General features: G+C 45.3%; 1 protein-coding gene across 1 annotated transcript in view; it reads left to right on the forward strand.

Moving 5' to 3' along the window:
* Positions 1 to 21,459, forward strand: part of LOC136587286 (cholesterol transporter ABCA5-like) — a 205,783-nt gene that overhangs the window by 107,871 nt on the left and 76,453 nt on the right. Inside the window, exons 14-18 of the mRNA XM_066585834.1 lie at positions 247 to 366; positions 5,255 to 5,393; positions 16,722 to 16,812; positions 16,895 to 17,034; positions 19,512 to 19,634. Of these exons, the coding sequence (XP_066441931.1) occupies positions 247 to 366; positions 5,255 to 5,393; positions 16,722 to 16,812; positions 16,895 to 17,034; positions 19,512 to 19,634 (613 nt within the window). The remainder of the gene's footprint in view (positions 1 to 246; positions 367 to 5,254; positions 5,394 to 16,721; positions 16,813 to 16,894; positions 17,035 to 19,511; positions 19,635 to 21,459) is intronic.

Consider the following 21,459-nt stretch of genomic DNA (forward strand, 5'->3'; position numbering starts at 1 on the left):
TCACACTGAATGCTGGCAGTGAGTTAATGTCCTTATCCGACCTATAGACACGTATCACTTATAATCTTCATCATCCTTTATGGATTTCCAATCTGTCTGTGATTTGTGGATAAGGTTGGCAATAGTTTCATTAAAAGATCATTAGTGACTATTAGCTGCCAGTGATTTAAAGCGATGACTGTCATCTGACTGTATTACGGCGTGCGCTGATGTATGCTAATGCATAGAATTATTTCTATATTTCAGATAAATAAGGTTTTACATGATCTGGATATGGACGCAGTAAAGCACAACCAAGTCAAGAGGCTCAGTGTAGGACAGAGGAGGAAACTGGCGGTGGCCATTGCTATTCTGGGTAACCCCAAGGTAATGTGCATGCATTAATATTTTAGCATGACTGGCTTTGTTCTGGTCGTTTTTTTCTTTTGCAGTATACATAACATTAGGATGGATTGCTTTGGGGATCATAATCCTGCAAATAGTATACTAAAACAAGGAACCGCAGACACAATGCAGGAGAGAGATTGCTATTTGTGCGGATCAGCCATAAGCCAATTTGTCAAACACATCCCTAATAACTAAGCGGGTTTGAAAGCTCGCTGTAACCTCATGTATTTTTGTTGGCCATTAAAAGGTACAAGATTACTTGGATTCTCTTAGGCCGAATGCACATGGCTGGGTCGGAGTCCCCTGCAGACCCCTGCTTACCTGTCCGGATTTGTTATCGTCTGTGCTGGCGTTGCGCTGGCGCACATGCGCAATACAGATGATGCCGCGCTGTTGCTAGGCGATGACGCGGATTCTGCGGCCCATCTGCAGTCATCAACTGTGGACGGGCCACGGATCGGTCGGCTTCCAATGACTTTAATGGAAACCGTCTGTGCAAAATCCGCACCAAAATAAAACATACTGCGAATTTTCCTTCTGTGAGCGGAAAATCGCAATTGATTTCTGCTCGTGGGCAGGGAAAAGCGATTTTCTATAGCATCTCTATGGGCAGTATTTGCTGCGGTATTCCGGACGCAGACGCTCGCTCCGGATTCCACAATGGAAATCCGCTCGTGCATTGGGCCTTACTGAGAACAATCACATTTTGCTCTACTGGCTAACACCATACCAAGTTACTTTTATCTCTTTGTTGTAAGGATAATGCTTCACTGGAACAAGCTCAGTTCAGAAACTGAGCTGAAGACTGCAAAATTTTGAATAGTCTGGAGTCCAAAGGCTGATTTAGACACAACGATTTTCGGTCAAAAGTTGCACAAAGCCGTCTTTTGAGCGATAATCGTTGTATGTAACTGCACTGACATCATGCATTTTTCGTTAAGCCGTCGCTGATCTTTCAGCATGCTGAAAAATCAGTGATCAGTTATTAGGAATTCACAGCGGGATACAGCTGATACTATTGTTTCAGCTGCATCCCACTCCCTGCAGACAGCCTGGGTATGAAGAACACAGCGGTCCAGCTGTGTTCTGCATCCCCCACTCGAAATGCTGGGCTGTATAACAGCCGGGCGCTCCAAGCAGAGAACAGCTGGATGCAGAAGACAATTGGCCCGCTTGTCTTCTGCATCCGCCGCTCATAGCGCTCAGCTGTACAACAGCTGGGCGCTCCACACAGGGTACAGCTGGATGCAGAAGACAAGCGAGGACTCCCCGCTTGTCTTCTGCATCCTCCACTCGGAGCGCTCGGCTGTATAACAGCTGGGCGCTCCACACAGAGTACAGCTGGATGCAGAAGACAAGCGGGGACTCCCTGCTTGTCTTCTGCATCCTCCACTCAGAGCGCTCAGCTGTATAACAGCCGGGCGCTCCACACAGGGTACAGCTGGATGCAGAAGACAAGCGAGGACTCCCCGCTTGTCTTCTGCATCCTCCACTCGGAGCGCTCAGCTGTATAACAGCTGGGCCCTCCACACAGGGTACAGCTGGATGCAGAAGACAAGCGAGGACTCCCCGCTTGTCTTCTGCATCCTCCACTCAGAGCGCTCAGCTGTATAACAGCTGGGCGCTCCACACAGAGTACAGCTGGATGCAGAAGACAAGCGAGGACTTCCCTCTTGTCTTCTGCATCCTCCACTCGGAGCGCTCGGCTGTATAACAGCTGGGCCCTCCACACAGGGTACAGCTGGATGCAGAAGACAAGCGAGGACTCCCCGCTTGTCTTCTGCATCCTCCACTCGGAGCGCTCGGCTGTATAACAGCCAGGCGCTCCAAGCGGGGAACAGCTGGATGCAGAAGACAAGCAGCCTCGCTAGTCTTCTGCATTCTCTGCTTGGAGCACAAGGTGATCGCTCAACGTTTGAGCGATCACCTTGCACTGTAAAAAGCATAAAACAATTATTGCTCGAAAATTGCTCAAAAGATTTTTTGAGCGATATTCGTTGTGTCTAATCCAGGCTTTACACAGGCTGTAAATCAGGATCCGTACAGCATACATGAAGTATTGTATCTGCACAATATAGTTAGTGGAGCCATGGCGTATAATAGAGGCTTTCATTTAAAATTAGTGCAAGATGAGCTATTCATCTGCACATTTCCTTAAAGGGCGTCTGTCGCAAGGTTTATATACCCCATCTGAGGGCAGCATAAAGGAGAGACAGAGACTTGATGCTGTTGTCTCATCTAGATGGCTTGTTTTAGCGCTTGTACAGAGCGTTTAGACAGGGAGATCCTCGCCAGCTTCTCGCTGACTCCTCGCTCAGTGCTGCACCTTGAAGCGCTGAGTGGGGAGCGTTTACACGCAGCGAGAAGTCAGTGATCCAGCCATGATTTTTTTGCTGGTTTAAAGTGATCGAACAGCGAACTTTGAATAGTGTGCGATGGCTGGGCATTCAGATACAACGATTATCACGCAAATTAGTTGGTTTGAACGGATTATGTGTGATAATCCTCCTGTGTAAAGGGCCCTTAAATCCCTTATTTCTTGCAGCTGAGCACTGGAGCCCTCCCAATGCTGTACACCTTCTGTCCTAATTGATCTTTATGAGTTGCCGTCTCTCCCGCCATTGTGGGCAGATGGAGTGCGCAGCTCTGCAATACCTGGACTACATTTATGTAGTTAAGTTTTCCTTAAGATTCAGTTTGCCCCCCCCCCCCCCATGTGTCCGTAAATGAGCCACACTGCTACATACAGCTTTGTAATAGGGTTCCATTAGAGCTAAATATTTCTATTTTGTGATTAGACCTCCCATCACATCTGCGTTATCATTGTTTCTGTTCCATCTTCAGAATAGCCGGAGCTATCACATGTTGGACACCAGCAATGCCAAACAGACCCTGTTGGCTGGGGGCCGGTGGTTTCATCATGTTGTCCATCGTTTAGCTGCACAATACACTGCAGTATAATCTGCAATAACGGCTCCAGCGCAGATGTGAACAGAGCCTTACTGACATAAAGGTTTAACTAGAGATGAGCGAGCACGCTCGCCCTTCTCGAGTAACTGCTTACTGGTCCAAGCGTGCTGTGGGGGTGAGAGAGAGACCTCTCTCCCCCCCGCTCCTCACCCCCGCCGCCCCCCAAGCACGCTCGGACCAGTAAGCAGTTATTTGAGAAGAGCGATGCTCGCTCGAGTAACTGCTTTATCCGAGTGTGCTCGCTCATCTCTAGGTTTAACCCCTTCAAGGCCACCGAGTGTTCATTTATTGATTTTTTTTTTTTTACCCGCCTTCCAGGAGCCATAACTTTTTTTTTTATTCTTTTTTTTTTTCTGCTGTCAACCTAGTTTTATGAGAGTTTGCTTTTTTCGCTAAATGAATTCCATTTCTTAATGGTATCATTTAATGTACCGTATAATGTTCTGCAAAATGTTTACAAAATTTCTAAGTGGGCTGAAATTTAAAAAAAAGGCAGTCCCATCATTTTTTGAGGGGTTTAGTTTTTACAATGTTCAAGATGCTGTAAAAATGATATATAACCTTTTTTTTTTTTTTGTGGTTCGATACGACTGCAGCTATATACCATGTGTGCAGAGTTTATTTAATGTTTTACTATTAAAAAGTATAAAAACCGTTTCTTAAAGGAAATTTGCTTTTCGCCCCCATATTTTAGGATCCATAATGTTATTTTTTCTTCGATAAGGCTGTATGAGGGCGGTTTTTTTGCAGGTTGAGCTGTAGTTTTATTGATTCAGTTTTGGGGTACATACATCTTCTTGTTCACGTTTTTGTTACATTTTTGGGGGGGGGAGCTGTGGAAACTAAACTTTTTTTTTACAGTGTTCCTTTTTCTGATTACCTAATGTGATGTTTTAATAGTTTGCACTCCTACAAACACAGTGATAGCTAATAAAGCTCTTCATAGGGGACTTGAAAGGCTTGCACTATATACTGCAGTATTGCAGTATATAGTAGTTTTCAGTCTTGTCTGTGAAGCCTCAGCAAGCCTTTGGTCCTGACTGCGCTGGGTGTGAGCCATGCTGGAGGGCAGCATTACCCCACGGCCGGGATCTAGCTGGCTGTTCTTCATGCTGGTCATTCATTCCTTGCCTTTTGTAAGTTCGCTCCCGCAGCCCATTTATACAGACAGATACATCATTGACTCGTTCAACATTCACTGTATAAGTGACTGAGACGGACGGGATGATCGGTACTTCACCCGAACAATTACTGAACGAGCCAACGAAGGGTTTTATACCTGCAGAAAAAGAATGAAAAGTGAACGATCGTCGGCTGAGTTTACACTAGAAGATTCTAATTCATTTTCTCTCATTTGAATGATTTTTCGAACAATAATCATTTTGTGTGAAAGGGGTCTCAGGGCTCATCGGCTGATGGTTGCTGATGCCGCCTGCTACACATACAGTGAAAATCTCTGATTGCTCAGTCTGCTGGCACACTTATTCATATGTGCACTTGACAGCTGCCGGAGTCATCGTCTTGTTTTTTTCTGACAGTTATGCTAGCTGACTCACTTCTCTGCTGGGCCAGTGCCACCCTGCCCTCCAACGCTTTGGGCACATGTGTTGCCCCTGAGTCAGCGCACAGCTTGCACTGCCATCGTTTCATGGCACAGCAGTGAAATCAGGGTCTCTATGTCATGCAGCATAAAGCTGGGCCCGATTCTCTGTAAACACCTAAAGCCTCTCCCCGTTAACCTGCATGAACATAGAAGGCCTGGTCATAATGTACCGTCACATAATACCGCCCAGCGCTGGGGAAATGATCTGCTAATGAAGGACATCCTGTTCACTGACGATGGGCGCCGCAGCAGATGTCACATTGTTCCATTCTCTTACTTTACTGCTTCCTGCAGGTGCTTCTTCTGGATGAGCCCACCGCCGGCATGGACTCCTGCTCACGTTATACCGTCTGGAATGTACTGAAGAAGAGGAAAGCAAACAGTGTCATTGTGTTCAGCACTCATTGTATGGAGGAGGCAGACATTCTGGCAGGTAGATGAACAGCCATGATACTAATAGAAGACATCTGTTTATTATCCAACTTAAGCATCATATTTCAGTTTTTAAGAAAGCCGGGCGACAATCATTATGGCTGCCATACAACAAAGTGATGGGTTGTCAACCAACCTTCCCAGCTGGTTGACTAGCATGTTGTCTTATTCAGTATTTCTTCACTATACCATAAGTGTTGTAGAACGAGGCAGGTTTGCTGAACATGTTCCTGTGATTAGAAAAGCTGGGTTACTCACCAGGAAATCCAGAAGACACCCCCCTACACACACACACACCTCCCCCACCCCCTTCACACACACACACACACCTCCCCCCACCACACACACACACCTCCATTCACCCCCCACACACACACACCCACCCACACACCTCCCCCCCCCACACACACACCTCCATCCACCCCCCACACACAAACCTCCACCCCACACACACACACACACACACACGCCTCCATTCCCCCACCCCCCACACACACACACCTCCACCCCCCCACCCCTCACACACACACACAGACACCGCGTCCCCACACACACACCTCTATCCCCCCCACCCCTCACACACACACACACCTCCACCCCCCCACCCCTCACACACACACACAGACACCGCTTCCCCACACACACACCTCTATCCCCCCCCACCCCTCACACACACACACACACACGCCTCCATTCCCCCACCCCTCCACCCCCCACCCCCACCCCTCACACACACACACAGACACTGCTTCCCCACACACACACCTCCATCCCCCCCACCCCTCACACACACACACACACACACACACCTCCATCCCCCCCACCCCTAACACACACACACACACAGACACTTTCATCCCCCCCACACACACAAATGAAACAAAAGTGGCTGTAAATATATTCCATCTAACTTTTTTTTTCTCAATTAACGATGTATCATTTTGGAACTAAACTTCACATCAGTATGATGATGATTCAAAGGGACACCATCCACCCATGTCCTTCCATGAGGCTCCACAGACATTTATACCCCTAGAGAAAAACATTGGGCCTTAAAGGGCTATTTCGGGACTTCTTTTTAGTTTTACTATTGATGATTGACGGGGACCCGTTGCTTGCATCCTCACCAATCAGCTGATTCCTGGTGCTGCTGGAAGCAGAATTCTCTGATCATAGTGCAGTGGCCCAGGTTGGTATTGCAGGCACAGCTCTCATTGCAATACCAACCATGGCCACGGCATTACAGACAGTGCTTCCTTACCGTGACAGCGGTTCTGGAAATGGCTGATCAGTGGGCAGCAAAGCAGTAGGATCCCACTGATAATCTATTGATGATTTGTTGGTTATCAATAGAAAAGGTTTTAAAAATCTTGGAATATTCCTTAAACCCATTAATGCTAAATGGCATACAGTACAGTAGTTATCCATCCAAATGATCCTGTGGGTACGGCGACTGCACCTACGAGGTTAGCAGATGGAACTTGATTCTCTACACAGACGTACATGCAATTCGTTTGTGTGAGCCCAGCCTAAGATATTTGCTAGCGGTAGGGGGCACCTTGGGGGAAAGAAAAAACCAAAGTAATAACATTTAACTCTTTAAGGTCATAGCCTAGTTTGACATTTAAGGACATAACAATGTATTGCATAATTTTTATTAATTTCTGGGGGGCAGGGCGAAAGAAAACATTAATTCTGCCTGAAATATCACACAAAATATGATTTTTCTTGCACAGTGATTTGTATGACCCCATTCAAAAGAATAAGGTTCATATTTGTGCGTCTCTCAACCCCGTACTTTGCTGTGATCAGTATTAATTGCGGCATGTAAGGGGTTGATGGTGAGGATTACAGTCCTCTGCGATCCCAGCAGGACTCGCTGCATATGGCGTGGCTCCTCCTCTGAGCCCGTGACAACTGCAGAACATACATGTATGTCATGGGCCAATAATTGTTTGATTAAAGAAATCCCCTTCCCCTCCCAGAAGAAGCAAAAAAATGTTTTATAATTTTTTTTTCACATAAAAATGATTTATCCTACTGCTATGGTAGTATAACGGAAGATACATGATTAAAAGATCATGGTGTGGAAAGACAAGAACAGTGGTAGAATTGTTGCTTTTCTTCTCATTCCCTCCATAAAAAATAATTGTCAGTAAATTATATGCACCCCAGAATAGTGCCCAAAAAACTCCCACAACTCCTCCTTAAAAACAACATATGGGGGGGCGTGGCCTGGACGGCTCTAATGGCGGGCGCTTATTACTGAGCTCCGTGTATGAGATTCACCCCAAGCGACACCCAAGCGACAAAGAAGAGCCTAGAAGATTAAAAACACACCTGCAGGACACCGGAGTGTCTGCTGCACGCTGAGATGAATAAAAGAAGGCAAACAAGAACAGGACCGAGACGCCTGACTGATTTTTATTAAGCGCGCGGCACAGAGGGAGAGCCTGCAGGGGAGGACAGAGCGACGTGTGCAGTGAGCGGTGAGGAGACAGGGTCAGAGGGGGGGCCCAGCTATAAGAGAAGAGGGAGAACGGGCTCACATCAGCCCATCGCCACCACAGTTATCCATGGAGGTCCCAGAAAGTCAGGGAGCCCACAGGTTGACAAAGTGCCAAGCAGCCACAACACACCATATGCAGGAGACCGATATATCAGCCCCTCTAAGCAAAGGGGGGAAGGAGGGGGGGTCGGATAGCCCAGCGCCATCTTCCTCTCACTCACCGCAGCCCCAGGAACCTCAGCAAATAACTCAGGAGGATATAGCAGGAGGGAATAATGATGCGTACTCCCCTAGCACCAGCCCTGAAAAAAGGAGGCCAAGAAGAGAGGAGCCTGAGCAAAACGAGTGCATAACCCATAAAAACACCAGGGATACCTTATCAGACCCCATACTAAGCATTGTCTGCTCCAGCCAAGCTGCCTCTGAATCTTTCATTAGAGATATGGTGCTTGCATTGAGAGGATCTCTCAAAAATGAACTCTCAGTGCTTAGCAATCAAGTAAGCACCGCCTTAAATAGCCTGGGTGAAAGAGTCGATAAACTAGAAAGCAAGACAGGCGAAATAACAAGCTCGCATAACGAACTTATTGACGCCCACTATGGATTAGAAGAGGAGCTGGAAGCCTTAAAAAACAACCTCAATAGAGGCTCATAGATGCAGCAAAGGTGTTACCCGTCCAAAGGTCGAAATGGGAAAACACCCCCTAAAAATGGCCTTTTTCTGCAGGGTCAAATTTGATCAAAAACCTTGCAAAGGTCCCTTTTCGTTATTCACACATATTAAAGCAAAACAGGCACTGAAAACGAAATGTTTTTTTCACAAACCAATCCCAAAATCTACCATAACCCTTCCCGTTCCAAGACAGAACTTCAAGAATACTGTTCCACCAATTCACTACTGGACTCAAGCGAAACCCAGCCAAGAAATACCCTGGAGAAAAGAACCAAGACACTTCAAGCTTACTACTATTCGAATAAATGGAGTTAAACCTACTCTTACTAAACGTCAAAGGCCTTAACTCACCTAATAAAAGATCTCAATTGTGGAAAGAAGCCTTATCCTCGAAGACGGACATACTGTGTGTTCAAGAAACTCATTTCGCAAAGAATAGAGCACCCAACATATCCCATCACAAATTCTCAAAAATGTTTTTTGCTAATGCCACCGAAAAGAAGGCAGGAGTCTTAGTCGCAGTCAAAGATTCAGTGGATTTCCACCTGTTAGAAGAAATAACGGATACAGCAGGAAGATACATAATACTGATATGCAAGATAGGAGATCTTCTTGTCACCCTAGCTAATATTTATGCACCAAACTCGAAGCAACTAAATTTCTTGGGTAAGGTGATGAGAAAGATAAAGAAAATCCAGAAAGGCAGCCTAATCATCTGTGGGGACTTTAACCTTATTGCGAATAAGAACATAGATACCAGCTCTCCAGAAAAGCGAAGAGGCCTGACCTTGTCCTCCTGGATTCAGAAGACAGATATGTATGATGCTTTCAGATGTTTGAATGCGGGTTCAAGGTAATATACCTTTTATTCACCACGTCATATGTCTTTTTCCAGAATCGACATGTTCCTGGTGGACTTTCAAATTCCAAAAAGAATGCAGAACGCAAATATAGGAGTGACCTCCTGGTCGGATCATGCTCCGATCACCTTAAAAATCAAACTAGATTCCCAGATTCCTATATATGGAAGCTGGAGAAATAATACATTTTAATGAAAACATCAAATTTCCAAAAGAAGATAAAGGGTGTATTGGAGGAATATTTTGAGTTAAACGATTCCCCAGGAACATGTCGGTTCATTCTCTGGAATGCTCACAAAACAGTGATAAGAGGGGCAATGATTCAGCAAGGATCTATATATAAAAAAGAGAAAGAAAAACTACTCAAACAGATTTCGTCAGAGCTAGCCAGTACAGAAAAAGAATTGCAAGATTCACCATCCATTAGCACACATAAAAAACTAACAGATTTAAGACTTAAGGCTAGAAACTTACTGACAGACAATTACGAGAAAAACCTGAGACACCTGAAGTCCTCTTACTATATGAGCAACAACAAATTTACAAAAACGATGGCCAATAGGGTCAAACAAAAGAGGGTTAAAGCAAAAACCCCATACATAATAGACCCATCCTCGGGCAATAAAATATTCAACCCGCTAGAAATAGCGGAGATCTTCAGGAAATACTATGAATCATTGTACAATATAAATAAAGAAATAGGTACTGCTCACCCATCTGAGGAGGAAATTAATCAATTCCTGTCTTCCATCCAATTACCAACACTAAACAAGACCCGATTAGACAAGCTAAACGCACCTATTTCCCTCCAGGAGGTTTCACAGGCCATTAACAAATCCAAAAAAGATAAGGCCCCAGGACCGGACGGTTTTAGCTCCGAGTACTATAAAATATTCCAGAGACAATTAGTACCCCACATGCATAATTTATACAACCAAGCTATGTTAAAAGGCCACCTTCCCCAGGAGATGCTACAAGCTAATATAGTGACTCTCCCAAAGCCTGGGAAGGACACCTCTTCTCCTATTAACTATAGACCAATATCATTGCTCAATAATAATACTAAAATGTATGCGAAAATATTAGCGCTGCGCCTCCTGGAGGTAATCCCTAATCTAATCCACAGCGATCAATTTGTAAGGGGAAGACAAACATCGGACGCCACTAGAAGGCTGTTGGACATACTGGGTGAGGTGGAGACCTGTCGGACGCCTTGTCTTTTCCTGACTTTGGACGCTGAGAAGGCGTTCGACAGGATCCACTGGGGTTATGCCTTCTCGGTGCTGAAAAAACTGGGCTTTGAAGGAACAATCTTAGGAGCAACTCAAGCATTATACGGGGCCCCTTCGGCAAAGATTCTCATCAACGGAGTCATATCGAATACATTTACAATCACAAATGGAACTAGGCAGGGGTGCCCCCTTTCCCCGGCCCTATTTATTCTAACTATGGAACCTTTGGCTGAGGCGATTCGTATGGAGGCCAACATTTGAGGAGTTCCATTATCCTCCAGGCAACACAAAGTGGGTTTATTTGCCGACAATGTCATTTTGATGCTAACCTCCCCTATGGAATCCCTTAGAACAGCATATGAACTTCTACAAAAATTTGGAAAAATTTCATACTATAAAATAAACCCTTCAAAATCCAAAATATTAGCAATTAATATCAACAAAGAGTTACAATCCCAACTTAAAAGAGAATTTCCCTTTGCACTAGAATCCAAAGAAATACACTATCTAGGCATAACAATCACATTACCAATGGGAGATTCGATGGAATCCAACATTCAGTCCTTGATGGAGGAAATCCAGAAGAATTTAGATGAATATAACAGAGTGGAGTTTTCTTGGGTCGGGAGAATAGTACTGTATAAGATGTTGGTTTTGCCAAAGATTTTGTACAAATTCCGAACGATTGCAACTAACTGCCCCGGTAAACTTCTCAAGAACTTACAAAAGCAGATGATGACGTTCATATGGGGGGGAAGAGGCCAAGAGTGGCAGCATCCATCATGTATAGCCCGAGAGGACAAGGTGGTATGGGCGTCCCTAATTTAACCGCATACCACAGGCCGATCACAGTCTCCCAGCTGAGAGCATGGTGCATCTCACAACCAGGGATAAGCTGGCCTAATATAGAGCAAGATATAATGGGGAAAAGATCCCTTAAGAATTTATTATTAGCAACGAGCCTAAACCCCGACATAAAACTCATGAAGAATCATACGATCAATACAGCAATAACCACATGGAAGCTTCTGATACAACTGTCCAGGAACCATGTTCCTAATAAACTTGTTCCCCTTCCACTGGGAATCCTGGAATACTGGTCGGATAATCTACAAGTACAAGCTTGGTCAAATAAAGGTATTAAATTAATATCAGATGTTATGAATAGGAATGGAGTAACTATGAAAACATTTAAATCTCTCCAGTTGGAATTCGGCCTTGCAGACAAGGAGTTCCTAATATATTCTCAAATTCGTGGCATACTAGCATCCTCCACTTCCTGGAATCTATATCTACCATCATACTTATACAGTTTCATATTTGACCCCCCACCTTATAAACTAAGACTTAAAAATATCTACGATATTATTTGTGGAAATGGAAATCACGACCCAAATCCACAGAAAAAAATACACTTCCTAAATTGGGAAAGGGAGCTGGGTACGTCCTTCCCAACAGAACAATGGAACATAGCACATCAATGGGCTATAAAAGCATCCTCCAGCGCTTCCCTTTTGGAGGTTCATAACAAAGTAGCCACAAGATGGTATAGAACCCCGATCAGACTTTCCGACTTTTTTTAACAGATCTGATTCAGCTTCTTTCTGAACATTGCATATATGAAAAAATATTCGCATTTAGAAATTATAGGGTCAATCAATATACAGAAATGTGGAAACCATGGCTGGACCATTACCAGTTAGATAATTATATTTCCCATTAAACAACTCAAATAACACAGAGGCAAAAAAGAGGCCGCTCCTAGGAAAAATCTCGGTGCAATATACAATTGCAATATGCAATATATTCGCTTGATCTAGAGTTTTGAACCATTCTGTCATTATATTCTTCATTTGCCCCTCCCCCCCTTCTCCCCCTCCCTCCCCCTCCCCCGAGTTATAGCCTTCTACATGCGTCAGTTCAAGCTAACCTAAGAATTAGAGTTCTTCGCTAATGCATACATAAATAGTTTCTTTTTTACGTTAAACTGTTCATGCTACTCTATGTGTTGATTGTAAGCAATATGTAAGTTATATGTAAGAAGAAAATCACTAATTGCATGTAATGTAACGATATGATAAATTTCAATAAAAATTTACTGAATAAAAAAAACAAAACAACATATGGCAGAAAAATAAAGTGGTGGGTCTAAAAATACGGTGACAATACTTTAGTGTCAGCAGGAGGCAGAAACACACCTGGGTTCTCCAGATCTGTTCTACCTGTAGTGCTTAGAAGAATCACCTCTCCCCCCAAAAAAGGATGAAAGCTAACCAGTAAATTATATGTTCACCAGACTGGTGCCAAGAGGAACTACAACTTTTCACTCAAAACATGAGCCCACGTACAGATTCGTTGAGTACCTAGCTGAGGATTTTGCTGCAGATCTGCAGTACAATCCATAACCATTTGCACTCTTTGCAGATTTTTCCTTCCTTGTCAAACTCAATGGGGTAAATCTGCAACATAAATTGGCAGGCAGCGGCATTAAAGGGGTTGTCCCGCGGCAGCAAGTGGGTCTATACACTTCTGTATGGTCATATTAATGCACTTTGTAATGTACATTGTGCATTAATTATGAGCCATACAGAAGTTATCAAAAGTTTTATACTTACCTGCTCCGTTGCTGGCGTCCTCGTCTCCATGGTGCCGACTAATTTTCGGCCTCCGATGGCCAAATTAGCCGCGCTTGCGCAGTCCGGGTCTTCTGCTGTCTTCAATGGGGCCGCTCGTGCAGAATGCCGACTCCGTGTAGCTCCGCCCCGTCACGTGCCGATTCCAGCCAATCAGGAGGCTGGAATCGGCAATGGACCGCACAGAAGAGCTGCGGTCCACGGAGGGAGCAGACCCCGGCGGCCATCTTCAGCAGGTGAGTATGAAGACGCCGGACCGCCGGGATTCAGGTAAGCACTCTCCGGTTTGTTTTTTTAACCCTTGCATCGGGGTTGTCTCGCGCCGAACGGGGGGGGGGGGGGGGGGGGTTAAAAAAAAAAACCCGTTTCGGCGCGGGACAACCCCTTTAAAATCCACAATACATGTCAGTTTATGATGCAGATTTTTTCAAGAAGTCCCCACCACTTGCCTGTCCTGTGACAAGCTACTCATCTTCTGGAACCAAATCTGTGGTCATAAATACACAGTGTATCCTCCCCCTGTGACATATTCTTAGGGACATTCACACATGGCAGAATATAACGGCGTTGAGTATGCCCCAAAATCCGCGATGCTAAAGTGACGATTTTGGTGCAGAATCGAAAATAGCAGAATGCTGCCGACAATGACGCATCAAAATCTGCAGCTAGCAGGGAGGCTTTGGTGCGGAATACAGAGACGGCATGTATTCCATTCCGTGTGAAAAGTCCTAAATGGAATTAAGATAGATTTGCAATTAAAAAAAATAGTAAAGAAGCGAGCACAAAAAAAATACTAAATATGCAATTATTTAGTATAACATCTGATATAAATAAGCCTCCAGGCTTCTTCTTGCCCCACACTTTGCACCCTTTGTTGTAACTTTGGTGGATGATGTTGGTGTCATTAGATGACACACACGCTCATCGGTGCCGTAAATCATCACATGTGAGTTTAATACATTCAGGGACTGTCAGACGGGGTGAAAGTTACAATGTTAAGTCTATAGGGGGTGCTGCTGTGCTTCAGGCATGCGCTGGAATGAGTGAAGCGTTGCTAAGCAACACAGCATACTGTACATTGCTACGCTGCACCATACACTGCCCAATAAGGAGCGATAGAGAGTCAGTGAGAGAGACAGAGCGATAGAGAGACAGTGAGAGAGCGATAAAGAGACCAAGAGAGAGACAACGATAGAGAGAGCAATAGAGAGACAGAGTGAAAGCAATAGAGGTGAGAGAGAGAGATAGTAAAAGAAAAAATGATAGAGAGACAGTGAGAGAGCGATAGAGAAAGAGAGAGACAGTGAGAGCGATAGAGAGACAGTGAGAGAAAGAATGATAGAGAAACAGAGAGTGATAGAGACAGAGAGCAATAGAGAGACAGACAGACAGAGAAACAGACAGAGAAAGTGATAGAGAGACAGAGAGCACAATAGAGAGACAAATAGGGGGAGTGATTAGACAGAGAGAGTGATAGAGAGACCCAGATAACGCGATAGAGAGAGCGAGAGACAGACAGAGAATGAAAGAGACAGACAGAGATACTGAGATAAACAGATAGAGAGAAAAAGACAGACAATGAAAGAAACAGATAGAGAGAGAGAGGCAGACAGAGAGACAGACAATGACAGTCAGAGACAAACAGAGAGAGACCTCTAGGCTTTTTTGTATTAGATATCTGCTCCAAATACAACTTTTTCACACTTCATTTTTTTTTATCGCTGCATTCAGAGGCCCCTAACATTTTTCTTTTTGGTCAGTGGATATCACCCTCTTTTATCATTCTTACAATACATTGCTATACATAGGCCACTGTAGCTGGCAGATCCGGAAGCCATATGAAAGCCTCCGGGTGCCATTGGGACCATTATGGGGGTCCGATTGGAGTCCCCTCTGTCTGTCAGCCCTTTACATGCCACAGTCACATTGGCGGTTTCTTCAGTCCCCGCTCTTTGTGCACGTGCCAGGTTGCTATCAAACACCCGAGCACCCGCTGTGCCAGACTTCTGATGCAGTGCGTAAAAAGGCGATTCCATCAGAATAAAGCCAATTAATGACTGCCATCAAAAAGGCATTCGCGCAGTCATTAAGGGGTTAAGGTTAAACATGAATGTTATAAAAGAACAATAAACATTTATATTTTATTCTCTCTATAGTTGCACCGCAAAAACTTCAAGTCAATTTCACAATAATTTACATAACCCCTAAACAGACAACAAATACTATTTCTCCTGCATATAACAAGGTCCCACACAGCCACATCAATTTTAAAAAAGCCAAAAAGTGATGGTTACTGAAATGTCAGAGTGCTAAAAATGAAGGCCCAGACAGGCTTGTTCATTACGGGGTTAAAAGAGGCATTCTTATCTCAGACTTTTATGCCGTAAAAGTCTGATTGGTCCAGGACCTATATCTTCTGTTATGGCCCCCACCGCCCCTGGCCACCCTGAAGTCAGTGGCAGTTACACCAACAGTGAGCTATGTTTCCCTGCTTCCCTTTACTTTTTTACACGTATAGCTGCCTGGACACTATTTAAATAGACTTTTTTTATTGGCTGTAACTAAGGCTTAATTTTGGAGTAGGGCTTATAGTTTAAGCATCCTCACAAATCCTGAAAAATCTCTTCTAGGGCTTATTTTCAGGATATGTCCTCTTTTCAGGGGAACGGGGTATTTGAATACTTTGGGAGCTGCTGAAACAGCACAGCTCACTGTGTTATGTTATTTACGGCAGTACCCCTCATTGACTTCTATGGGAGTTAGGCTAACTTCACACTGGCGAGCGTGATATGGGGCCGTGAATATCAACCCCATATTGTGCTCCTCACCATGTGAAAGCCTGTGGATGTGAGGCATTTTCATGTGAAAACAGCCTCCTATCACTCCGGGGATGGGGGGATTCTCCAGCGTGGCGGTCACAGCCACGGCAGAGGATCACTGAGTTCCCCCATTGCTTCCAATGGATCTCGCAGCTAGATAGGACATGCTGCTATTGGTTTCCCGCATCACATGGCTCATGTGTAAGATCCCTTACGGAAACAAGGTAGCGCAGCTCACCTCAGCTGTTCTCATCAGCCCGACCACTTCATATTCAGCTGTACTCCCATCTCGGCTGCAGAGGGATACCAACACATTCATAGACTCGCTCTATCCAGAGGCTGAAGACCCCGTTCTATGTTGTGCCGACACACCTGCAGCTCTCGATGCAACAGTGTAACCACACTCCAGCGGGAGAGGTGCTCACTTGTGGATGTACATTACTACCTATATAACAGCAAGCAGAGATTCTGGAATCTCTGAGGAAGTAGAAAGAAAGTTGTAGAACTACTGCCTTACAGAAATGTAACCCTCCACCTGCTTGATTAGAGATGTCTTTATCACAAGCTTCTGGATTATGACACAATATCTTAATTCCTCTACAGACCGAAAGGCTGTTATATCTCAAGGAACACTGAAATGCGTTGGCTCCTCCCTCTTCCTCAAGAGTAAATGGGGTGTCGGCTACCGATTAAGGTATTTCGATTCTTTCAGGTTCTACAAATCTTTTGTAGCTTTTTTGTTATGTCAGACGCTAAACCAATGTCTGTATCCTCAGCATGGACATAAAGCCCAACAGTAACGTAGAAGCCATTTCATCGCTGATCTCACAACATATTCCAAGGGCAACTGTAATGCTGCAAACAGAGAATTCCCTCATCTATGGCTTACCACTGAAGGATGTGGACATCTTCCCAGGTAAACTACGGAATGTATCACATATATAGAAAACACATTACGGGGTTCCCAGTATTGTGCTGCTTTTTGGGTGCACTAAAGTAAGATACAACCCCAGAAAAAGGACGTATCGATTCAAGAATCGCTGCCAGAGGCCATACTTCCTGCTATACTGATAAAAGCCCAAGGGCGGCTGTAGAAGCACATCCCTCAGCATGGAGACAGCCAATGCCCATATGGAGGAGCATCATGTAGGTGCAATATACTGAAGAACCGCCACTCACACACACATCACATTTTGAGGGGATTGGCTGGTTAGTATTATACCTGCATATAGATAAAGCATGCAAACTCACAAGAAAGCGAGGACTCATGACGTGGATTGCGAGCTTGCGTATTTTGGCCAAAATATTAACCAATATCTTAGATTTATCATTATTTTTGCCACAAGCAGTCTGTCTTTAAATGCTTGGGGATCCCGGGGTGTCAGTACCAGCACTATACAACCCGCCAAGCTGAATTGTATGTGGCGTCATTTATCCCTAAATACTCCATGGCTCACAGTTACATCACGGAGGTTCAGGGTTTGTATGGAGCAGGATCGAGGGTTGATCCCACTCCATACAATGTGGGTGCCAGCTGGCTTTGGCAGTGGACTCCAACCCACAACAGCCGTGATCGGCACTCACAATGATTGTAGCTGTTAACCCATTAAATGTCCCAAACTGCCTCCACCTGCTATGAGATTGCAGGCTGCCGTTCACTTGTCATGGCAGCCGGGGTTGCCTTCTATAGGCTCCCATTGCTTTCATGGCAGATTGCCTATGAAGCTTTTCTTCTTGTGTGGCTTGACAGACTGGCTGTCAGACTGTGGTATAATGTAATACTATGGAAGCAGCATCACCTGACCAACGGCTCGACGCTCACCAGAGGCTGCTAAATGACATGTGACGGGGTGCGATGTTTTGCGAGATGAGGGGGAGCGCTGTAGCTGCTAAACTCACCTCTGTATCCACAGCTGATTCCTGGTCAAATCTGCACCGAATTTTGCTGCATTGTTTTTAAACGCAGAAATGCAACAGAATTTTTTGCAGCATTTCCGTTTCATATGAGCGTACCTTAATTGCAATATAAACTGGTAATATTATTAGTGGTGTTACCAGGGACGTGGTCTGAGGTATATTGGGTAAGGCCGCGGGCAGACAAGCGTTTTTTGGGGGGGGGGGGGGTTGCGGTATGTGCGCAAAAAAATTGCATCTATTAGAAGCATTGCTTTCTTATGCAGTGTTCACATGTCGATTTTTTTTTTTAAGAGCTGCAAAATACTCGCACCTGCAAAATCTAGGGCATGCCCTAAAGACATAGAGTGCTGTTACAGAGGTGACAAGGGATGAGGGGATCCCAGAGGGTTCCGTTAATTCCCGTGGTGAGTCATCTCATCACTGAACAATGTCACGGTGCTATCCCATTGCTTTCAATGGGGCCGGCGCTGCCACCACCCCATTGGAAGCAATGGCATGAAGGCAACCCCTGCAGTGATGAATTCCAGGGGAGAGGGGTGCTTGAAATATAAGCCATATCCTGAAAATCATGCTTAGCCATTAAAGAAAGGAAGAGAAAGCCTAACTCACCTAGAAGCGCCGTCCGGCGCTTCTTCCCGTCCCCAGCAGCCTTCATCTGCATTCTGGTGGCCAGGGATCGAAAAATCATCCATTGAATAACAGCCGAGCGCTGCCTCTGATTGCTCACAGCGCTCAGCCAATCAGAGGCAGCGCTTTCTGGAGGCAGAGATTTTTCAATACCCGGCCACCAGAATACAGAAGAAGACTGCCGGGTACGGGGAGAAGAGTCGGACAGCGCTTCTAGATGAGTTAACTCTTATTTCTATTTTTTTTCCTACAGCTAGGGATGATTTTCAGGGTAGGCCCTATATTTCAAGCTCCCCCCCCCCCCCCCCCCCCCCCCGGTATTCCTGAAAATCATCGCACAGGCGCACAAAAAAAAAAACGCTCATCTGACTGAGCCCTTAGGTTGAATACAAATAAGCACAGAGCTTGCAATGGTTATGATGTAAGTGTGGCATATAGAATACATTACCTAGCGCAGTAATACAATGTAATATTTTACATTTATGAACATGTTGCTTCGCGATTAGAGATGAGCGAACGTACTCGTTTCGAGTAATTACTCGATCAAGCATCGCTATTTCCGAGTACCTGGCTACTCGGGTGCAAAGATTCGGGGGGAGCGGGGGATGGCGTGGTGGAGCAGGGGGTAGCAGTGGGGAACAGGGGGGGGCTCTCTCTCTCTAACACTCCCCCCCACTCCCCTCTGCAACCCCCCGCTCACCCACGGTGCCCCCCGAATCTTTTCACCCGAGTAGAGAAGTACTCGAAAATCGCGGTGCTCGAGTGAAAAAGGGGGCGTGGCCGAGTACGTTCGCTCATCTCTATTCACGATGCCTCTTCTTGCTCAATAACCTATCTTTTGTGTGTCAGGATTATTTTCTGCACTGGACAATGATTGCAGTTTAGGTGTGATGACGTATGGAGTCTCCATAACCACGCTGGAAGACGTCTTCTTCAAACTAGAAACAACAGAGACTGATGTAGATCAGACAGGTAAAGATGGGCATTTGCTCTAACAGTGTTTGCTGCCACCTCATCTGGTCTCACTTATGCTTGCATGGCTCATCGACGCATGTGCCACACGTAGCTATAGGCCCCCATGGAGGCCAATAAAGTTCCCTTTTTCATACAGTACCATGGGCTACTACACTACAACACTATACTTTTTTCCTTTTGAATCATGGTCTTTGGCCAACGTACAGATCTAACAAATATTAACTTGACATTTAATGTGTTTTGATAACTACAATGTACTCCAATGCACCAGTTATGTTAACAATCGCTACATCTGTACACCACTGCATATCTATACAAGCAGTGTTAAAGCCACTGAAATATACCTTTAGGGCTTAGTCACACGGACGCATCCTGGCCGTTTTCCTGCTGGATTGCCAGTCATGTGTTCTTTCTTCCAGCGCTGCGGAGAGTCGTCAGCACTGCAGGTGCGGCCGTCTTCTTCATGCAGGAAGACGACTAAGCCCTAAGTATGTAGTCCAAATGTCATGACCTGTTGAAATCCAAAAACAGCATATAGCTGCCCTATAGTTAGCGTTAGAATAGCATTCAGATCACAGCAATGTCTAAAACTCTGCAGACATATAGATGGTCCCACTGCTCTCCAGCTCCAACACACATCAGTCTATAGGAAGAAATGAGCATGAGAAGTCTCTATGGGTAGAAATTCATGGATGGAAAAACAAGAATAAAATCTTTAGAGGGGTTTTCTATAGGCCACCAAATATATCAGAATCCTTTGGAAATCTATTACGGAGGCAAATAGATGAAGCAGCAAATCACAATGAGGTAATTATTATGGGGGACTTTAACTATCTGGATATAAACTGGAAAGCGGAAACCTGCGGATCTCATAAAGGTAACAAGCTTCTGTCAATAAGTAGAGATAATTACTAGGAATGAGCGAGCATACTCGTCCGAGCTTGATACTCGTTCGAGTATTAGTGTGTTCGAGATGCTCGTTACTCGAGACGAGCACCACGCGATGTTCGAGTTACTTTCACTTTCATCTCTGAGAAATTTGCGCGCTTTTCTGGCCAATAGAAAGACAGGGAAGGCATTACAACTTCCCACTGTGACATTCCAGCCCTATCCCACCCCCCTGCAGTGAGTGGCTGGGGAGATCAGATGACACCCGAGTATTAAAATCTGCCCCGCCCGCGGCTCGCCACAGATGCACGCTGAGAGAGATCAGGGAAATTGCTGCTGATGCTGCTGCTGCTGCTATAGGGAGTGTTAGGTGTTATTTTAGTCTTCAAGAACCCCAACGGTCCTTCTTAGGGCCACATCTGACCGTGTGCAGTAGTGTGGAGGCTGCTTTTAGCAGTGTTGCACAAATTTTTGTATATCGGGCGTGCAGACCATAGCGTCCTCAGTCTGCAGTCATTTTACTCAGTATAGGGGCAGTACTGGTGAGGCAGGGAAAGAGGTATACTGGCTATATAGGCAGTGGGCTTTTTCCCAAAAACTTCCAAAAAATACAATATTAGGCCTGCCTGTCACTGCCTTCAGTTTACTGCATCTCTGCTGGGGGTAGTAGTTGTTGAATTAATACCCAGCCTTGCGCCTAATTGTTGCCTGCCTCTGCAGTGCGTTACGTACGCGAAGTCAGCCTCCAACCACAGGCCAATAAGCGGCACATTTAATTACAGCGTTCTGTTTTTGCTAATCTCGTAATACACCATGCTGAGGGGTAGGGGTAGGCCTAGAGGACGTGGACGGGGGCGAGGACGCGGAGGCCCAAGTCAGGGTGTGGGCACAGGCCGAGCTCCTGGTCCAGGTGTATCGCAGCCGACTGCTGCGG

This window comes from Eleutherodactylus coqui, chromosome 13 (assembly GCF_035609145.1).
Source record: "Eleutherodactylus coqui strain aEleCoq1 chromosome 13, aEleCoq1.hap1, whole genome shotgun sequence".
In the NCBI taxonomy this organism is placed as follows: Eukaryota; Metazoa; Chordata; class Amphibia; order Anura; family Eleutherodactylidae; genus Eleutherodactylus; species Eleutherodactylus coqui.